This window comes from Plectropomus leopardus, chromosome 9 (assembly GCF_008729295.1).
Source record: "Plectropomus leopardus isolate mb chromosome 9, YSFRI_Pleo_2.0, whole genome shotgun sequence".
In the NCBI taxonomy this organism is placed as follows: domain Eukaryota; kingdom Metazoa; phylum Chordata; class Actinopteri; order Perciformes; family Serranidae; genus Plectropomus; species Plectropomus leopardus.
In genome coordinates, this window is record NC_056471.1 from 13544781 (window position 1) to 13566225 (window position 21445).

Here is a 21445-nt window from a genome sequence, read left to right on the forward strand (position 1 = left end):
CCATAAAGGCCTAATTATTTTAAACTATTCAAATTAAGTTAATGGAAATGGGATAAAATGTTATGAGGAAGTTTATGAAAAGTTTTAAAAATTCATTGGTAAAAATGTGTGGGAACCCTGTGTTTAATACATTACGACATATTTTCCTGTGAAGTATATTTGAGCTGTGCACAGTTACAAGAGGGATTTAAATCAAATCCTTCGTATTTGATTGGACTGCTAGAAAGTGGGTGGGTTTAGCGTTTGATGTGGAGCATCAACGCACACTTACCACACCATTAGACCAGGAGGAGGATGACAGAGAGATAAAGAAATTAGGCCTCAGCCGCATTGTTTTGGATATAAACTTTGGTTTTGGGTGAACTTTTGTAAATGCCTCCTGAGTGCAGGATGAGTCATCAATCATTTGAAACTGTTTTGTTTTGCTCAGCAGAAAGGGAACAGGCAAGGCAGGGATTCGGATGTAAATCTGATACTGTTTTTTTAATGTATTTGGCATATAACAAGAGATAAAAGATCAATTAACACAAGACTAAAACTGGGAAAATGTATTTTTAATTTCACTGCATTATGTACCTACGTCACACTGGTGCATACAGTATGCAACATGATTGCACCCAGCCATGTTTCTAAACTTAACCTAACTATTTTAAAAATTATTGTATGAGGATATGTTGCTTTGTAACAGGAACGCCACATTCTGCTGTTTTTGAAATATGAAATTATTCCAAACATGATATCCAGACTTGTAAAATCCAGTCCGATTATGTTATAAATCACTGTGTTGTCAGTGTTTTGGCATCTGGTAACCCTTGAAACTCGTGCCTGTTATACTCAAACCAGCCATTCTGGGTTATTTATGGTTTCACCAGTATCTGAGCCAACATGCCCTTTTCAATGCAGCCCTTGAGTTGTATTAGGCAGGATTGTTTTTGAACTGAAGTATTGAGGTGGGCATGCTATAAAACTCCAATTAAACAAGCAATATCAATATGATTGATTTCTACCACTATTTTACTAATTAACCATTGATTTGTTGATATTACTTTAGAGGGTGTATCCTACCGCACATGCAAGCCATTCACCTTACTAATGAATAATATGAATTAAAAGCCTGCTTTCACACAACCTTCTGTAACAACTTCCATAACTTGCTAATGTAACATCAGTCCGATAACCTGTTTCTTCCAAACAGGGTTATACAAAAGTTATGTTTATGAACTTGAAGTTATTCAAGTCATGTGATTATGTTTACTGGTCTAAAGCTCATATAGCAGCCCGTACTGACTGCATTATTCATAACGCCCTGTTATTAGACTGAACAAGGTCATTGCGCAGACTGTGGAATTAACAAATTCAAAAGGCTTCTCCACTTTTAGAGCTTGAATGTACTCAGTAAATGTCATAACACTCAGCCTGTTACATTATGCAATATATTTCATCTATCAATTAACAATGGATGAGGTATTCAAACAAGCCGGTGCACTCATTCAAATAAAAGCTGTTAACTTTTGTGTCTATGCCAAAGAGGTTTATGTTGCTTCTGACTCTTCCTGACTGACTGGTGTGCCCACATGGGTGACAGAAATTATACTTTAAAGAGTCTTTAAAGGAAATATTAAATCCATAGTGTGGAACTGTTGATGCATGTTTATGATGTATGCCTGCAGGTGAGCTTGCCGTATCCACCCGCTCTAATTGTGCTCTTTTTTTACTCTAGTCTTCCTTTTTAAATCCAGGTTTATCTAGAAAATCCACTCCAGAAACTTTTCTTTAACATTTTTTTTAGGATTTTCCATCAAAGCTTTCGCCATGCTTCTAGCTGCTTCTCCGTCGATATGGTCTCTCCCCCCTTCCTGCCCCCTTTAGCGCTGGCTGGCGGACGTAAAACACATTGCTTCCAGTGTACTAGCGCGGGAGTCGCCCCAGACGCTACAACTCCGGTACACTGTGAAATACAAAGAGCTTTCCCTGGCAGCGATAGGCTTAATCAACATGGTGTGAACTCGTTTGGCAAGGGCTTGTATTTAACAGACGTTTATTTTTTATGTAAAAGTCTGCTCTGGTGGCTCACCAGGAGTCCTTACCCCAGCAGCCCGGGTTCGAGTCCAGTCTGGACCTTTTGCTGCATGTCGTCTCCTTTCTCAGCTGCCTTTCTTGTCAGTTCAGTTAAATAGGTTTTATTGGCGGGACATTTGACACGCATTGTCAAAGCACAATTACAATTACAATATAGTGAATGAAATTAACAACAGATCATATGAATAACAATATTATTAAAATGGAGTAAAATAAGTAATTAAACTAGTAAAGAAGATAGAATTCATATTTATGTTGTACATGTATAGACATACATACTATGTATCTTTCTATCAAGAAATGCTGAAAAGTAAAAATCTTTTTAAAAATTCCCACACAAAGCTTTAAATGTAATGGTTGACATTGTGATCATTCAAGTGGTTTTTCAGTCTGAGTACAATTGCAATTCTGAATTTGGCCACTTTAGCATGATTATTGCACCATACAGCCATATTTGCGGGTCATTCTCTAGGGAGCATGGATATCCACAGCCAATTTAATGGTACACAGGCTGTCTTAAAGAAAATGTTGATAATTTGTTCTAAGGGTGGCGAGGGGAATGATCCTGTAATGAGTTAAGTGGACAGAGACCAGGGTTTCCCCCAGGAAAATTGTTTAGAGGCACTGAGATCTTGACGCATCTTGTCTCATGATTAACACAATTAGTATTTGTCAACTTAAAGAAAAGCCACATGATGTCAGACGAGCTGATGATTGTTTGCCAGGCATCTTCAGGAAATCATGAATGCTTCAGTAAATTCCATGACAGTCAGCCCATGAGATTTTGATATTAATTTGTATTCATAGTGGTCTTGTGATTGCACCGGAGGAAAAGTCCAAGGTCACAAAAATATTAGGATTTACTGTGTAAAGCTGTGCTCAAGAGGAATATCCAAAACGACAGTGGTGCTCGTCAAAAGGTCAGGGTATCACTGAAATTGTAAAATTCTCCAAAAATAACATATTTAATAAAAATACTAATCAGAAGATGGTAGGATTATTGAACAAATGTACTGATGGAATTGTCCAAATGACTAACCAGCACTGATATCCTTGCGCCCTGCTACTAAAGGTATTAAAAATGATAATACATGGATATTGCACTCTAAGCAGTTTAAAGTAAACGATAGGTCAAGATAGGGCATGTTCACTGTTTGCACATGGTGTGCAGGTGCCCTGGGGGGCTTGATTTTCCTACTTACATATAGCACAAGGGCAACAGCATATTACCTACTGTTTAGGGCAAAGAGACGAGCTGGAGGAACTATACACATCACTGAGTACACACGATACACACGATCTTGTGATTTATTCACATCTCTAGCACCTCCAGGGAAGTTACAGTCCGTCACGTGCTTTTGCTTGTAGTTTAAATGCTGCTCTCTCAACAGTTTTGTTTTTTATTTAACTTTCCAGTAACCATATTTTCTGTTAATATCAATTTGCCTTTGTATGGTCTGTTAAGAATTGATGTTCGGTTCATATTCCAGGGAGAAAAGCAAGTCACTGAAGTCTTGTTTAAACACAGCAGAGCCCTGCTCAAAAAACCATTTCCAAACTGCAGTTATCACCAATCACAATTATATGTTATAGTTGTTCATTTTGGCAACAATCCTTTAGGCTAATAGTGCTGTTACCCAGACTTATAGGATTGGATTCAGAGGCTTTTCCTGATAAATCTAAAAAAGTTTTTTTTTCTCTGAAACTGCCATGTGTATGACTCTGCTCCAAATATGCTATTACAACAGTGTTATTTTGTTTAGGTTATTTTTGCAAGCTGTGTTTTGATTCTTTTATCCAGTGTAGTTTTTTTTATACAATGAAAAAAAGGTTTGTTTTTCTATTATAGTATGTGTGTTAACAACAAATGTGCTTGATAAATTTTCTAATGGGAATTGTGCAGATAATTGACACTGTTATTATTCACATTTGGTCTCAGATACTGCTTTTCTATTGAACTGCCTCTTTTCCCATCTGTGTATTACCAAACATGCTATTTTGAATTTCCCTGTGCCTCTCTATGTCTCTCCCTGCTTCAATAACAGGGGCCCATGCAAAAAAACAGGGCGAGGATTTATCGGATAACGACGGTGATGAAGATGAAGGTATTTTCCATGGTGAACAAAGATGGTGCATGATTTTCTTTTCTTTTTTTTTAGTGTCCCTGTTTTCTGATCATTTCTTTTTTTTTGTTTGTTTTAATTATTTTGTTTCCTAATTGCAAATGCAATCATCGAGCACCCCTGTCACATTACAATCTGTAGAACGATGCTGTCGTGGATCAAGTGTTGGAGTGCGTGGGAATGAATGTGAGGTCTCCTGTTCCTGAGCATCAAAATTCAGCCGATGAGTCGAGTGTTTGGCTTTAGAGTCAGATGGGATCTAGTAGCTGTCTAGATAACTGAGCCCGGGTTGAGTCATTTTAATATCTCACATAGTGACTGGAGCAACTGTTATTACAAGGGCAGAGGCAGTAGTGAGAGCCCCCTTCTTAAGGTGTGGCCAGCAGCTGAATGTGTGGCGATAATGGCAGAGGGAAAGTGAAGCAGCAGTGTAATATCAGGCTGTTCACCAGGTCTGCCAGCAGATTTAGATGAGGAGCGGCAGTTCAGGAGTGCTGCTGGAGAGGATTAGAGGCGAGAGGTGTAGAAAATGGGAAGTTGCTGCTCAGCAATCGCATTGTTCACTTTCCATATTTATCTTGGGATATTCCTGGCTCAGGGTGGATCTCTGCCGAGATTAGAATGAGAGACGATTCTTGTGCTGCAACAGAAACGGCTTAAGTCTTTGAATCTAAATCAAACCCTTGATATCGCCCCGCCCTTGTCTTCATTTGCCACAGTAGGGCAGGTGATGCAAGCATGATGTAGGATATCAAGGTTAAGACCTGCATTTATACTCTGTTTTTTTATGGATGGATTGTATTCTTACCTTTTAAGAGTATATTTGGTGAACTAGATTGTATGTGTGCAGTGAAGCTATTTGCGCATGTTTAGGGCATATGGACCTTCTATTTGGCAGGAGATGTCACACTAAGTGGCCATATCCTTTCACTTATTCGTCTTGAATGTTGGCGCAATTAACGCTGGCGTTGCTGTGGATCCTGCTTCGGGTGTTAAACCCACCGGAGGCCGGCTGGCCGGGGTTCTTTCCAGATGTTTGAGGGTTTGTAGTGCAGCTCCTTCCTCTTTGCCAGTGGGCTCTTCTTTCAGAAAGAAGCCTCACGCTGGCCTTGATCACAGAACAGGAAGCGTTGCCATGGCACCACTTTGACACACAGGTGTTTCTTCATTCAAGCCCAGGGCAAGCTGTTGCAACTGAAGCCAAATTGCCTTCAGTTTTTTGGGCTTGACTGTGTGTCTGTAAATGCGAGCGCATGTGTATGTTTGTTTTCCCTCAAGCGAGCCCACATGCGTCAGTGTATGTAGCCCTAAGTCCGTTCAAAATTGCTGACAAGTGCCGATCCCTTTGTCTGGCAAGTCTTTGCATGTGCGCACAGTGGCTTGGTCTCCAAGCTGTTGTGCAAGACCAGCCTCGCTGAAAATGTGACAAGTCTATTCTTTACTGAGCGCAACTAATGCTATTTACAGAGCATCACCGAAGAAGCACAATACGGTCCCAGCAGAATCTTCGCCACAGAGCTGTAACTAATGCATGTGTGACAGAGTTGGCCATCAATCCCTCAACATGATCCAGAAGATTTTCATTGTTCTGGTGAATGTGTCTGTTTTCAAGTGTCATGGCCCGACACATGAAACCAGTGTTCAGAGGCGCCCCTCTGCAATTTCCCCCTATGAAAGAGAACAGTTACCTCTGTGAGACTTAACTTCACTCCTCGCTGAGAGATGGTCAAGCGCACTGCACAAACTACAGAGTCCTTGTAAGCTGTCTTACATACTACTGCTCTCACAAGTGGCTGTGCGATTATTGCTGGTAATAGCAATCTTCTTGTCTACAGTAAATGTACTGCACGCATTACCAATGAAAATCAAACATTTGTATTCAAGTTAAAGGCCAAGTAGAATCAGAGCACAGGCAGAACTCCCACTCTCTCACTCTTTAGCTGATGCACCTCTTATCCACATATTCTCATTCAGTCCAGAGAGCTGCTGTCTTGTCTGCTTTCGCTGTCTAACCCCCTCCATCTCTCAGTCTGTTCATCCCAACATTACCATGCTGTCTCAGTTGGCAGTCTGTCTATCCTGGGCTAATTCGCTCCCTCCCTTCACCATATTTGAGTTGCCCTCCTGCCTGTTATAACCCTCCAGACACGCTCTTAAATTTAAATAAGTTTTATAGGAACAATAAAGGATACCTCACAATGCCAGAGAAATGTAAGTAACATATGTAATGGAATAGTAATATATAAATGTGCTGTTAAAAGACCAATATAAACATTCAGCCGAGAACGAGGAGATAAGCAAAATGAAATATGTAGCAAGGAATATAATGACCTTTTTTAAACTTTATATCGCTCTCTGTCCGCTGGCTGTCCCTGAGGCTCTCTCTATTAGCCTGTCTGTCTCTTCCTGTGTCTTTCTATCTGTCCCTTTTGTGTGTCCGCCTGTCTGTCTGAGCAGCAGTCAACCCCCTGGCATCCCCCAAAGTGCATTCAAATTCTACGCAACACTCCCTCCAGCAACACGAGCGCGTGGGCCAAGTTGCGAGTTGTGATTTACATCGGCCCACAATCAGGACTCAATTTTACAGAGGCTGTTATTGCACTGTAAAAAAAAAAAAAAAAAAAAAAGGAAGCGCAAGCTTTCAATCACCTACCTGCTGTTGTTAGATAAAGGTGGGCATGTAAATAGAGGAAGTCAGGCTGTGTAGGAGCTAAATCTCCCAGGTGGAACATGGCAGCGTTGCCGAGGTACCATGCCCAGTGTTAGGCAGTGAGAGGCAGCCGTCCCTACTCCACCTCCAGAGTGTCTCGCGCCACTGCTGCCTCGGCCCTCTCCTACTGATGAAAAATAGATGTGTGTGTGTGTGTGTGTGTGTGTGTCTGTCTGTCATTTGGCACTTTGAGATTCCAGCTCTAATCAGGAGGAATGCTTCCACCCAGTGTGAGTGTGCACACACTCAGACATGTACACCCGCATCCATTAAACCAGTGAAGCATGCACACATACACACACTTGTACACGCAAACAATGCTTGCTTCCAAGCCCGAGAAGCGACACGCACACACACATACCCCCACCCCCAGAGAAGCTCTCCATCGTTGCTGTGCCAGGGAGCAGAGCTGAGCTCCACCTGCCTGGGTATTACCATTAATTCCATTGCACAGGCCTGACTGGATCCCCATCCAGCAAAGCCCTCAGCTCAGCTCAGCCAGGCTGGAGACTGGTGAATTGACAGTGGGGGCGATTCACACACCATTCTCCCCATTCTGCCACTATCTTATTCTCTGTGATGTGGCAGGGTTGAAGAATCGTGCCCCTTGAAGCCCATTTATGCAGAGATATTTGGAATGCTGCTGCTCAGCTCCTTTTCCAAGATAAGCATTGCTGCTAATGGCTGATCCACAAGGGCATCATTTAAGCCATTTCAAAGGATGGGAGACCCAGACTGTTGCTGTCATCTGTTTTTTTTTTCCACTCCTTGTCCTTTACTCTTGAGTGGCACGAAATAATTGGCACGGCAAAAACATGTAAAAACGCACTGCTTTTGAAAAAGAATGGAACAAGAGTGCAGAGTGGCTTTAAATTACTTCACTGAGGCATTTTCCTTATGCAGTGGCACAGCACGTCTGAGGGGCTGTGTGCACTTGTGTGATGCGTTTATTGGTGTTCTCTCCTCAACCCTTCAGTGGGTTTGTACAGTATAATGTCAGCTTTTGTGGCTCGCACTGAGGACAGCAGGTTTCCCTGAAAGACTAAAGGGTTAGTCTTCGTTCACTCAGGGAGTAAACAGCTGTCTGCGAGTCTTACAGATGACAGCACCTCTACAGCCTCGTCCTCTCATCTAGATCCAGGCCAGCTGTAGGGGGCTTTGGCTAATAGCCTTGTAGGCTTCTCACCGTGCCTTCCCTTTTATTTTACTCAGCCGGCGTCTCTCCCCGCCTCTCGTTTCTCTCTGTCCTCATACACAGTGCTCTCTGTCTGCCCCGTTGCCAACATCATATTTAACACACAAACACGCCGGCGAAGGAGCAGGAAGTCACCTTCACACAAAGGTCATTCCTCCCATTACTGTTGCTGTAGTGATGTCAAGATTCAAAGAGGCACACACATTGCCTTTTCATATACCCAGTGTCATGTGGAGATTTTCTTTATATGCATAAGTTATACCTCCTGTCGCTCTCAGAAATGTCAAGTGTTGTGGAGAACGCGGCAAACTCTGACATACTCCAACCATAAGGTGCTCTTTTCCTGCCCATACCATCACTCCTGATGATGTGCTGCCTCTGAAAGTCCACCGGCTTAAAATAGCAACAGCTATGCAACAGTGATTTTTTTTCTTTGTGGTCTCCTTCCGCTATCTTCTGTGACTCCAGAATAGTGAATTTGTTACTGCGTGTTCCCTCACTTCAGCCTTTTCTCCCCCTCCGAGGCCTAGTCACACACAGTGCTAGCTCATTTGATTCAGTATAAAGGGAATATTAAGCAGACATTCGGTGACATTCAGAATACTGTCACTGACTTGTACGACGGCACAAGCTGCTGTATAATTCGGTGTAATTACACTGCCTGTTTTGCAAGGAGCTCCCCAGTTCAACTAAATGCACTTCTTAAATGTGAACATGGCCAGTAATGGACTTGTCATGAGTGAAGCGTGAAGCTTGGCCTGACAAGAGCACTACAGTAGGGTGCATGTCATGTTCTGCCACATCAGGACATTGTCACCCGTACCCCCCACCCCCCCACCCAACCTCAGACCTCACTGATAGCCGCTGACAGCCACCATGTTTCACCAAGTGTTGACACAGTGAATGCCACCGACACTTATCTCCACTCGCCTTTGTCCTGTCCCACTCTGGAGTGTCAAGGCCATTTCTGGGGGCGCTTAGCGTCAGATATATGACTGACTGTTTTCAATAGAGTGAGAGGCAAAGGACAAAACGGTGAGGGAGAGGAAATAATATAGAGGAGGAAGGAACGAGTGCTCCCGGGCCCTCCTGGTGGGTTTCACTTGCAACGCCAACACTTGGAGGCTCAACTCAGGCCTGAGTTATGCCTCCCACTGACACTCCAATCAGTCCTAAGCTGCTGTGACGCACCTATGAAAGGTTGTGCTCCTCAGGTCCTGCCAAAATTCATGCCCTGGGATGTATTTGTAGGCGTAACTGTCGCCAGACCTTCTATTTAAGCTGTGCAGTGCTGCGGAAGACTTTTTCTTTATTTATTGCATATTTTTAATTTATTTTCTCTGCTGTGATACTGTTATCTGTGCTGGGAGTGTGTGTCACTGTATAGTAGTTGCTGCATGATCTGATTGAGAGAAATATGTGTGAAAATGATGTGTGATATAATTTATTTTTCTGTTCAGCTCACTCTTCATTGCACATTAGCTTTCATTTCCATCACGCACCCATTTCTTTGTTCATCACCAAAACATGAGTTTATTTCTTTCTTTTTTATGTCCAACTGCATGTAAAGTTATTGCAAATATATAAGCAGTCTGTGTATTAATGAATCTCTGTTTTTCTTTCTAGCACAGAGCTCTGTGCTACATTTGAATGCTGTGAATATTTGTGTTGATGTAATCTTTTGCCTCAGAGAAGTGAATCAGGAGGCGGCTTTTTCGAGGTAGCCACTTAGTCACCTGTTACACCAAATTAGGCCGTGCGCAGCGACCGATAAAGCTCTGATCTGATTGGTTCAGAAAAGCTGCTCACCTTATTACCGCCGTGTCATGCCGTGCTGCAGCCCACATGTGGATGTATCTAGAAAGGATCATTATTTCTCACTTTAAGTCCAATTGGGATCTGTTGCATGTATATTTTCCCTCTGACACAAATCTGTGTCAGCGAGAACCGTATGTCACATCTGTGTGACGCCTCCCACATCAGATCAAGTCAATAAATAGATTAGAACAAGTGGAGCTTCAATGTCTTGTATCGCTCTCCCAAAGGGATTTAACTGTTGTCATGGAGACCCGATGTGAATCAACAAAAGAGGTGACTGATAACATTGACATGACTAATCTCTTTTTCTTATTTCTGCCCCCTGTTCTGTCTCCCTCTATGCCATTCTCCTTGTATCTGTGGCCCATTTGTTTGAGTAGCTTGTGTAGGATATGCTGTTTTTTTTCCTCCCTTTCTCCCCCCCTTCTCCTCCCCTTTCCTCCCCTCTCTGACTGTACCTTTCATGCTTTCTCACCCCATGCATCCCCTCCTCCTCCTCTTGTCTAAGATAAGTGTGTGCATAGAGAAGTGTCAGCTATAAATCACATTTCACTGTGTAAGCCTTCTCAGATACCAGCAAGATAAAGAAAGCCATAAATAAGGCCACATCATACACAAGTTATTGCTTTGCTTTTAAACGTAACGGGGCCATGAATAACCAGGGGAATACCGAAACGAAAAAAAAAAAAACTGAATCAAGGCTGAGCTCTGCTATAGGGGTTACAGAAAAACCTGTGTCTCTACAAAACGCATTTAAGCAGTTGTCCTCGGTGTTAGGCATGCTAATGTGATAGGGTGCATAACGACGAGCGGTGCCTGCAGATGGATGCAGATTGGTCTGTGCAGGATGTGGTCTGCGATTAGCTGTTCTTGAGGATTTTGAATTTTGGCTCTCGGTCACCATAGCAACCAGAATACAATACTACCCTTTTAAATCTAAGCCCATTGCTTTCTCCTTTTTTCTCATTTTCTCTCCTTTTTTTATATCTGTATTCCTTTCTATTTTCCTTCCTTCCGGTCTCTCTCTCTCTCTCTCTCTCTCTCTCTCTCTCTTCCTCACTCTTTGCCCTCCCACCCGCTCTCATTCTCACCACTCTCAAGGCTTAGGGGGAAAAAAAGAGAGGCAGGGAGTTGGACAGAGATGGAGGGAAGGCGGGAGAGAAACATGGAGAGACAGGGGAGAGTCTGTGAGTGAAAGCGATACAAAGTGAGGGAGGGGAAGGCGAGAAGCTACACAGAATTGCGGGGGGAGCAGGAGTGAAAATGAGAGAGAGTTTCTTGTCTTGTCTCCCAGCTCTAGCTAGCCAGCCAGTAATTCAGTCTATTCCTCAAACAGAGGCTTTTTTCTTCCCTCTACCTCTGGATGTGCTTTATCTGGCTGGAGTGTCGCTCCAGCTGGGTATCAAGCCCTGGTTCGGGAATAGAATAAACAACATTTTACCAAAACTGAAGCACACATTTAACTGCCTGCAATGCCAAGCAAGGACCGTGCAAATAAATTGTTGCACAGAGATAGGCCTGTGTAAAAAGGAGGCGCACGGTAGCATTGTGTAATTAGCTGGTGCGTTTCCCTATCACTGTCAAGCCAGATTAGCCTTCTCCCTGGTTGGGAGATGTGTCAGAGTACCTCTCTCTTTATTTTCCCTAATGGCTTCCTGCGTGTCTGTATTGGAGAATGGGTCTGCCTCCTGGAAGGCAACACAAATACAACCCTGATAGTTTGGTTTATATGATAAATATTTTTTACGGTGAACGACAAGCCACATTTTCAGCTGAGATGGCCAATTACTATAATAGAGTTGAACTCGACATAATGAGTGGACATTAATTTGTTTCTCATAGAGCAGATATGAAGTAATATTGCCTCCATTTCCATTAGTAGGCCAGCAGACTGTGTCCTTACAGCTGGTATCTGAGAGGTGACTGTCAGCTTGTCTGTTTGTGGCCACCATGCGCTGTATCTGCTGTATCTGAATCTGAGCTGACCCTTGATTGGAGTGGGCGGACGTCAATGTGAATGTGTTAATGATGGCCGCTCTTGCAGACATACGAGATACTGGGGCCAAGCCTGTGATGGTCTACATCCACGGAGGATCCTACATGGAGGGGACAGGCAACATGATCGATGGGAGCGTCCTAGCCAGCTACGGGAATGTCATCGTTATCACTCTCAACTACCGCGTCGGAGTCCTTGGTAAGCATCTTTTTCTTTCTTTTTACTTCACATCCTCCTTCAAGGACATTTTTCTGGGCCATCTTAATAGGGCAGCTAGGTGTAATGAGCACTGCTGATTGCCACATCCACTCACTACAAATAAGGCTGTGGAAAAAAAAAAAAAAAACACAGCAGTGTAAATACATGGACCGGTTCCTGTGCTTCTTGTTGATGTGGTGCTCGTGTATCAAAATCACAGTAATTGAGTGTGTTGAATGTGGGTTTGTTGTTGTGACTGGGGTTTAGAATAAATTAAGAAATTATTGTAATGAGGATGAAAAAAAAAATGAGATGGGCGTGATGCTGGAGAGATAGAGGAGTCTGTTCGAGAGAGCGAGGGGTTCTCTCCCTGAGTTGCAGTTGGTTGCGGATTGACTCACACAGCTGAATCCTCTTTCAGACACTTGTGTGTGCGCGCGTGAGTGTGTGAGAAAGAGAGCGCAAGAGTGGAGAGACAGAAAGAGAGAGAGAGAAAGAGAGGGAGAGAGAGCTCCATGGAAACAGCTGCAGCAACACAAAATGGAGTTTGTTAGCACACTACGCAAGCTTTGTACCTTTTCCATCCATCTCTCTGACACAGCTGATTTCCCCTCTCTCATTTTTTTTTTTTTTTACATTTAGAGTGGTTGTGTACTGACTACAAACACTGAATATAAAATAAAAATTTCCCTGTTGTTTGCATTTGTTGAGAATATCGCTTTAGGTTTGGACTATCGCTGGCTGCTGTTAACGTAAAGGATACAGCAAAGTGCTTTTCTATATGTCTCATTTTGTCAACAAATCAGATGAAAACACCAAAACCAGCAATTCATAAATCTGTCTGTCACTTCTGTCTCTATACTTAGTGTGGCTCACTGCCCCAAGCCTGCAGATGTAAATCTTTAAAACATCACAAGTAGGAAATATATTATTCCAGTTTTAGCTTCAAGTTCGAGTAATTTCCAAAAACAGCTGGGCACTATATTTTTTGGCAGATGTTTATCTGAGAGAGGTAAATATTGCATTTGTTGGGGACACTTTCAGCAGCATATCAAATAGAATATTTGCTTAACAGCAGCAAAAGCCAAAATGTAGTGTAACACCAGCAGAGAAGAGCAGAGTGTTTGAAAACTGACTGTCTACGAAGGAATATTTATTTGAAGTTTTCTAACATCAGCTAGCATGAGCCACTGTACCCTGCTACTTACACCAGGCCAAGTAAGACTCTTTCACCAAAACCCTGGAGTGGAGTGAATAGGGCAAGTGTGTGTTTTATAACTTTTAAATATTTCATTTGTACGAGAATGAATGTACTCCTTCTTCTTCTTTCTTCAAAAGTTACATAGTATTGTTTTAGTATTCACTGCTGCCGTGTGGGGTCATTCATGTGTTCCCCAGCTTTTAATAGCACATAATGAGAACCTGTAAAAAGTGTTCCCCGGCTCTTTATTCCCTTAATATGACATGAGTTTGTTTAGGGGACTATAATTATGACTCTGAGAGACATGAGATTGCACTGGCGTGGGTATTAGTGTAGATAATTATTACCCCTTTTGTATGAGAATAACTCCCAAACATGTTTCAGCCCTAAATTTAAAACAATAACAATCAGTCAACTGATTAATTAACCAATTAAAAGAGAGGGAAAATGAAAAACAAAAGATGAAAAAGAAGGAAAATCATTATGAAATGTCTTAGTGTTAGGAAATCAATAACTACTGCCATATCCAAACAGGTAAAGGTCAAGTTCTGGTTAGGGTCAAGTTCAAGTTAAGCTATTTCCATCTCCAAAGGTCAAGGTTAACTGGATGATATTTCTAGAATATTTTAATTTGAAATGGGTCAGTTTTACGTGACCACAATATGAGGGTTAATGTGTGTTAAGAGAATATTGAACTGGGGAACACAATCCTCTGGTGTGTTAGTGAATGTTGCAGCAGCAGGATGATGCATTAAGTTAGATACACTACAGTGTCCATGATCATCATGATAAAGGAACATGTTGCGCCAGGCAGCAGTGGCGGTCTCTCTTTTTTTCTTTTTTTTTTTTGTTATGACTTGAATATTTGTACCTTTTCAGGCTTTCAAAATGTGAGAAATGTAGAATCTGTGCATATGGCTTTGTTTGAAAGGAGCTGTATGTGACATTCACAGCGCTTATATTGCAGCAAACAACTATTTACTCTGTAAAGATATAGTGGAGTAATGGCACCCTGAGCAGAGAATAAAGTCACACTCCCTCTGTTCGTGTTGTAATCCAAGCTCTATTCTTTGCCAATTTGTCTCTAATTTTCTCACTTTATGTGCATAGCACAAGTTGTACATAAAATGCAACTCCAAATGCTGAACATAAAAACATGAGAAGGAATTATCAAAACCAATTAAAATAGAATATAATGTATCAAAACTAAAAATTAAAGTCAGAGTCATGCAGTAACAGTAAAAGTGAAGGAAGATTAAAATACACTTGATAAAGCCAGGCTCAGAATGGTATGTTTTACATTTCTTTTAAAGATATTCACACTCTCTGCCACCTTTAGGTCCTCCAGAAAGCTGTTCCACAGGCTGTGTCTATAAAGCAGCCTGGCTGCTTTATAGAAATGTATGTAGTTGGTTTGGTTCAAAAATCCCTTTAAGTCCAAAGTTATGTTTATGGAGGACCAGTCCCCAAAGGTGGACAAAGTACTCAGATATTCTACTTAAGTAATAGTATCCGTACCACAGTGTAGAAATATTCTGTTACAAGTAGAAGTCCTGCATTCAAAATGTACTTAAGTACTATTCATCTCAGGGAAAAAAAAACTGAACAGCAAGGGAAACTGAACTATCTTTATTAATGTATGTTCTGTACCATATAATGATGTCCAGAAAAATAAAGAATTAAAAAAAAAAGTACCTAAGTATTTGCATTAAATTATACTTAAGTTACCAGTTGCTATATAGGTAGGGTCATACCTTTATTTTATATGTTTTTCAAAGCCTCGATGAAGGCTGGCATTGGTCAAAATAGAAGATAAGATAATCCTTTATTAATCCACTGCTCCCAGTAGACCACACTCACACACACACACACACCAACTGGACTTATACAAAAATATTTCTTATATTTATTTTATTTCTTTCTAGACTGTTTTTGTTGGCAAATTCTTTTTTGTAATTTTATTTTATTTATGTTACTGTTTTTGCACCTTGTTTTTTTTTATCATAATCATACTTGGCACCATGTTTTTTATGTTTTTTTCACCAACATTTTAATATCTTAATATTTTTATTTTTTTATTTTTTATTGCTATTGTATTGTTACTTCACTGCTTATACTTTGTCATACCTCATAGCTGCTGTTATATTGTGAGTTTCCCCACTGGACTAAAAATTTTGATTTTGTTATCTTAAATATTTTGGCGTTTTTAAAAATATTGCAGTTACAATTGATAACGCTGTCCCGACCCATGATGGTGGAATGTATTTGTAGAAAGACGGGAAAATCCCGGCTCAGACCCTAAATCACAGATATGCTTTGAATGTCACATACAGCTCCTTTAAAGGGTCAAAAGGCAAAACATTTAAAAAAGGTGTCCGGACCACCACTACCACTGAGCAATATCAGGCTTTTGGCTCCACATGTTTGTTAACCAGATCAATTCTTTGTTGACGTTGGTCTTCTGATGGCGTTTGTTTGACAAGAAGAAAAATTACTGATGACCAGCCTTATCCTTAAAGGAGCAGTCTGCCTCACCTTTCTGCTCACAGAGCTCCTCATGTCAGGAGCAGGAGGGTGACAGAGGAGTGGGTGCCGGCTTATCCTCCAGGACATTGAGATGACTGGTGTGGCTGAATCACACAGGCGCAGCTACATTCATCCTTAGACTCTCTTTTTGATGGAGATGAGAGCGCTACGGCCTATCGATTTTGTCATCAGGATTGCTCGCCTTGAATGCGCTGTGTTTTCCTCTGTCATTTTTGTGGAGTATCATTTTGAGCATTGTAATCAGCCTTCAGGGTGGTAAGGTAGTCGAAGTACTGATCTGAGCGTGCTGCCTCGTGCCGCTGCTGCCGCCGCTGGTTTAAAGCCGAGCACGTAAGCCTAATACGGATTCATGATCATATTTCTTTCATGGCACTTCAATTATGAGTCAGATGTTTCTTCTCTCGCTGCCACATTTCGCTAAATGTCATTCTACATGCATGCACACACACCCTCGAACAACACATACGAGAGCTCTGAGCACGTGCATGCTCGCACACATGCTTGTATTCACACAAACAAACCTACAGTGAGACATGAGCCAAAACAATTCCCCCACACACTCATATACAGATGCAGTTTTGCACAAAGCACACACAGACATACACACATGCACAGTTCCCAAAGCAGCTCTCTTGGTGAGCTCCCCAGCAGCCATTCTGAGAAATGAGCAGAGAAGAAGTGATGCATGTAGTTGAGCGATAATGTCCATCGCTGTAGCATGGTCTGATAATCTCCCCATGGTACGGCTTTAAACTGTTATTACAGACACACTCATATAAACCAAATAAAACCAGGGCCAGAGAGAAATCAGAACATGATGGGCCAATTAACACTAAGCTGTCTGAAGATTTTCAGTCATAAAGTGTAAATTGCAACACTCAGAACATGAGAAATCATAATTACATGTCTTCATTTTATATTTGTTTGCTGTTTTTTTTTATTGGATATGGGGGTCGCTAACAGTTTCAGCGCTAATCTAGTCTAGACAGCATTAGGTGGAGTAGATTCGCTGTTTGTATTGGACACTGTACATTAGCTGCTTGTACACACAGTTTAAAGCTTAAATCAGTGTAACATCAGGTCATCTGACAGCTGGATGAGAGCAAATACTCCAGTTTTTTACTTCTCCTTATTCAACGACTCTTTAGCAGGACTCCCTTCATTTAAATAATGAAAATAAAAGAAGTAATTTAGATTCTACGCTGGGTGACGCAGTTTCATGAAGAAATGCAGGATAAATAAATAAATATGAATGAAAAAATGAAAGCTCTTTTAATTAGGCTGCTTAAAGGGATGAGGGAATAATGGAGGCAGAGAGAATTAGACAAGATAATGAGTTTAAAGTGAAAGCAGACAAGGCAACAAACTACACTTTCTGACACTAATATAGCTCTCCCACCGTCCCTGGGCAATCTGAATATGGCATTAATAATGCAGTAAACACCTTTGAAATACACACAACAATCTGAATAGTTACTAATTTCACAGAAACAATAAGCCTAAACTATTAGGCATCAACTAACAGATCTGTACTGAATGTGAAAAGTGAAAACAAACTTTTTCACAAGCAAATTCCCAACAAATTGGACAGCAGTGAAAGCTTGGTAAATGTCAGTGATGAATGTTTTATTTATGTTTTGCATTAATTTAATTTTTTTTGCACTTTTTTTGTAGCAATACTAATTCCAGCTTTGCAGGGCTTTTCAACATTTCACTCAAATGGAGCAAAGATATTGGAAGATGGTGCTCAGCACATTATGAAATATAGATTTAGCATTTGTTTGGTGGTTTCCAAAAGACAGGCAGCCGCAGTGGATTTAGTCTATATTTCAGCCTGGTTTTACAATATGTGCATGGCGGCTGCAGATTCTACAGTGAAACACAAAAAAACTCACAGAGAGGGGAAAAAAGATGAGAGGAAAAATACTGTAGAAAAAAAAGAGGTAACATGGAGAAGAGTTGTACAAATTCTATCCGGAGACGGTGATGTGTAGAGCTGCTGCCACTCCTGTTCCAATTAAAGAGGAGTCCACTAAGTTTCTAGTGCTGTTCTATCATCCCCCTGCAGCTCTTAGCCCTACGCTGCTGTAATGGTAATTATTGCTTCAAAGGGTGGACCACAATTCTCCTGAGGCCCCATTTGGAAACTTTCATATCTGAACCTTTCACTATTTAGATGAATGAGAATTCATTTTTTAATCTTTAATTAGTTATTGACCCACCGCAGCATGATTATCACCAGATGAGATATGGAGAATTTTAAACTGTCCGGACCATCCTGTCGGGACCTGTCACACTCTGCTCAGGTCAGCGGGACCTAAAGAGTTTGTTTACCAAAGAGAAACACTGTTTGGATATCTGCTCATTGATCTGTATGCATGTGTGTGTGTGTGTGTGTGTGTGTGTGTGTGTGTGTGTGTGTGTGTGTGTGAGAGAGAGAGAGAGAGAGAGTGTGTGTGTGAGACAAAGAGAGAGAGAGAGAAAGAGACATTGTGTGTGTGTGTGTGTGTGTGTGTGTGTCTCAAAACGTGCATTTGTGTGTGTGGTCTGTGCACGTGGTGCGTGTGCCTAGTTGCCGCGCCTCTCTAATGATGTGTAATGAGTCCCAGTCAGAGGGGAGTATCTTGTATCACTGCTCTTTACAAATATAATTACTCACTGGCTCTCCAGAGCATGTCAATTTCCCAGTCCATTGGGGGGGGGGGGACTTAATTACTAGTTTCCAAATGCATTAAAAATTAACAAAGGCTGCCTCTCGTGCCAAAACTCAAGGTGAGACTCTTCCTCTCTCTAAAAAGGAGAATGGTCAAGTACGGTGTGTACTTGTGGAGAGTTTTCACCTTCAACAGGGTTTATTTGTGACCTTTGATGTCTATCTCTCATATCTCTCTGATCGCAGTCATTTTATGGTGAGGCCGTCACAGCTATGGACCGTCACCTCAGTCCACCCAAGTTATTCAGGCCTTCAAAAGAATAGTTTTAGATCCAATCAAAATAACCTCAACCTACCGTATGCGTGTGCGTGAAAACGGTGCTGAAGCAGCAGCGGCGCGGGTGATGTAGCATTGATTTGAGTTTTTCTTTGTGTAGTAAGTGACTCTGCCTTTCTCTCTCATGTCCCTTTCCCAAACTAAAGATGGTGAATGTGGGTAATTCAGCCAGGGATTTAGGGAGCAGAGGAAATGCACGGCTGTGTGTGAACAATGTGGTAGAGCAAAAGTTAGTCCATCATACAAGTTTGTGTTGTTGTTTTTCACTTACTGCTGCGCTCCACAGAGAGCTGAATAGCCCGCACTGTGCTCACGGCCTCCTGACCCACGCGCTGCAGTCTGCTGGATGTTGGTTAAGTAGTAATACTATAGGCTGTCATCTGGATACTTCCTGTTTGAGGTTTAAAACAATTGGCCTCATTTACACATCATTTTAAGCATCTTATGTCCGGATTAAGTCCAGATGTGATTTAAGACACTTTCATTTACACTTAACCACATAAATGCGTCTTGGCTGGCTGGATCATAAATCTGATTGCAATCCTGTGATTTCACAAGCAGTGGGGAAATCAGGGTCGGCCCTTCTCAAGTCCTGTTACTGCTAAATATACCAGAAAAAGTATAACTTGTGCACTTGAGCAGCTCAGATCAGTCCCTCTTGACTTCATCTTGGATGACTTTACACTTAGACTATGTTCACGTACAGCCCCTCCTCAGTGACTCCCTGTGGCTTTGGCAAAAAAATATTTTGTATTGAATAGAGCCCGGCTGATGCAGATACCAATATACCAGAGTAAACAATTCTGAAATGGATATATAAGCAAATATTATATATATATATGTGCAATTATGCAGTGCAGTTTTTTTTCTTATCAAATATTTGAGATGAAAATATATAATGGAGGCAGGGAACTTTACACTTTAACAATAACCTTAATTGTCAAAAATGAGATCAGTGCACTGAAACCGGAAACCTAATTGGGAATTAGATGTTTCTAAATTACTCTAAACATTTCTTCATTATGCACTGACAGAAACAAACTTTTCATAGTGTGCATACGGACCAGTATTGGCTAATAAAATCTGCTGATTGATATATCGGTCAGGCTCTAGTATAGAAAAAAGGTTACTTTTTAACATTTAAATTCTTACTTATTATTGTGTAGGCCTGTAGTGACTCTTACATTTTTCAGTTGTGAAATGTGTAGCCAATACACAGATTTAAAAGAAAAAACTGAACATTTCGTCTGTAATGAACGTCATACATCTACGGCCTGGTGCCTTTTCCCCTAAATTTAGCTGAACCTTAAAGTGGTGACTACTTTTGAGTCTCCCTAGTGAAGCTATCTATTGATTCCAAATCCAATTTTGGAGGAAAGTAGAGAATTAAATAGTGCGTGGACAGATATGCTTGCTTTTACCACCAACACTACAGAAATCATAAATAGCCCTCTACAGACGAGCCACCTTTTGTTAAAACATATTAATGAATGCTCATTTACACCTGTAAGTAAAGTTAAAGGCTAATTCAGACTTAATAGTCTGTGTTACCTTTATAGGGCTCAAATATTGTTTTGTGCCTCCACATTGATTTTCTTTGTCTTCTTCTGGCCCAGACTGTTTACATTCATGTAATACAAATGCACAGCAAAATAGGCATTTGGGAGAAAAATGAATGACATAGTGGTACAAGCTTTTATCTTGGAATGATTTGTTGTAGAGGTTGGATGACAAATTGTCATATGTTGAGGGATGGACTTCCCGTTGTTAATGAGGGCATGTCATCACAGCACGCTCCCATATAGAAGCACATGCCTAATTAGTATTCAGAGTTATGTCATCAGACTTTCCTCATTCTGCGTAATAATTAGCCATGTGCATCTGTTTAGGAGAGTATGCAACTTTTGGGGAGCAATGTGTGTTTGTTTTTGGGATAACAGGCTGTAGTAAAATGGGCTTTCAGCCCAATGGGATATTTTTAGGACTATCGAGGCTTTGGGATTATGAGCCAATCGACAAAAACTTTTGTGTGCAGGCCTACTTTCCAATATCTTTGTTTTCACCTTGTGGCAAGTCACGGCAGGACTCAAAATGTGGACAGGCTGTCTTGTGTCACAAAGCGTCTGGCAGTGGAGCAACAGTATGGCTACGGCAGCCTTCTGTAGTTCCAATGGATAGCTCAGACACTGTATGGTGAATGATCTGGGTCTGCGCAGTGATGTATGACATGGAAAAACCTGGATGTATGGAGAAAACACACATGAATTCCAATTTCTCGGTGCTTACAGTGGCCACATAGCCAGTGATCGGATATGTATTCGTTTTGACCACATTTGCTTATAATGTAAATGTTGTTCTAAGGTCCAACACACAAAGTGACCATGTGTGTGTCTTTGACACACACACACACCCCCCGCTTCCATTAATTTATTGTATCCTTGCACCACTCTATAAAATGAGTATGGAAATGACTTTTTTATATTTATTTCTTTTACTACATGTTCATATGCTGGATATAAACTGTCTGGGTGCGTCTCATTTGTCACATTGGATGTCTGGGATCACAAAAATTGTTCTCTGAGTTACTA

The 21445-nt window shown here is 41.2% G+C and overlaps 1 protein-coding gene across 1 annotated transcript in view; it reads left to right on the forward strand.

Annotated features, from left to right (window-relative positions):
• Positions 1 to 21445, forward strand: part of nlgn3a (neuroligin 3a) — a 141322-nt gene that overhangs the window by 42453 nt on the left and 77424 nt on the right. Inside the window, exon 3 of the mRNA XM_042493720.1 lies at positions 11970 to 12119. Coding sequence (XP_042349654.1) covers positions 11970 to 12119 — 150 coding nt within the window. The remainder of the gene's footprint in view (positions 1 to 11969; positions 12120 to 21445) is intronic.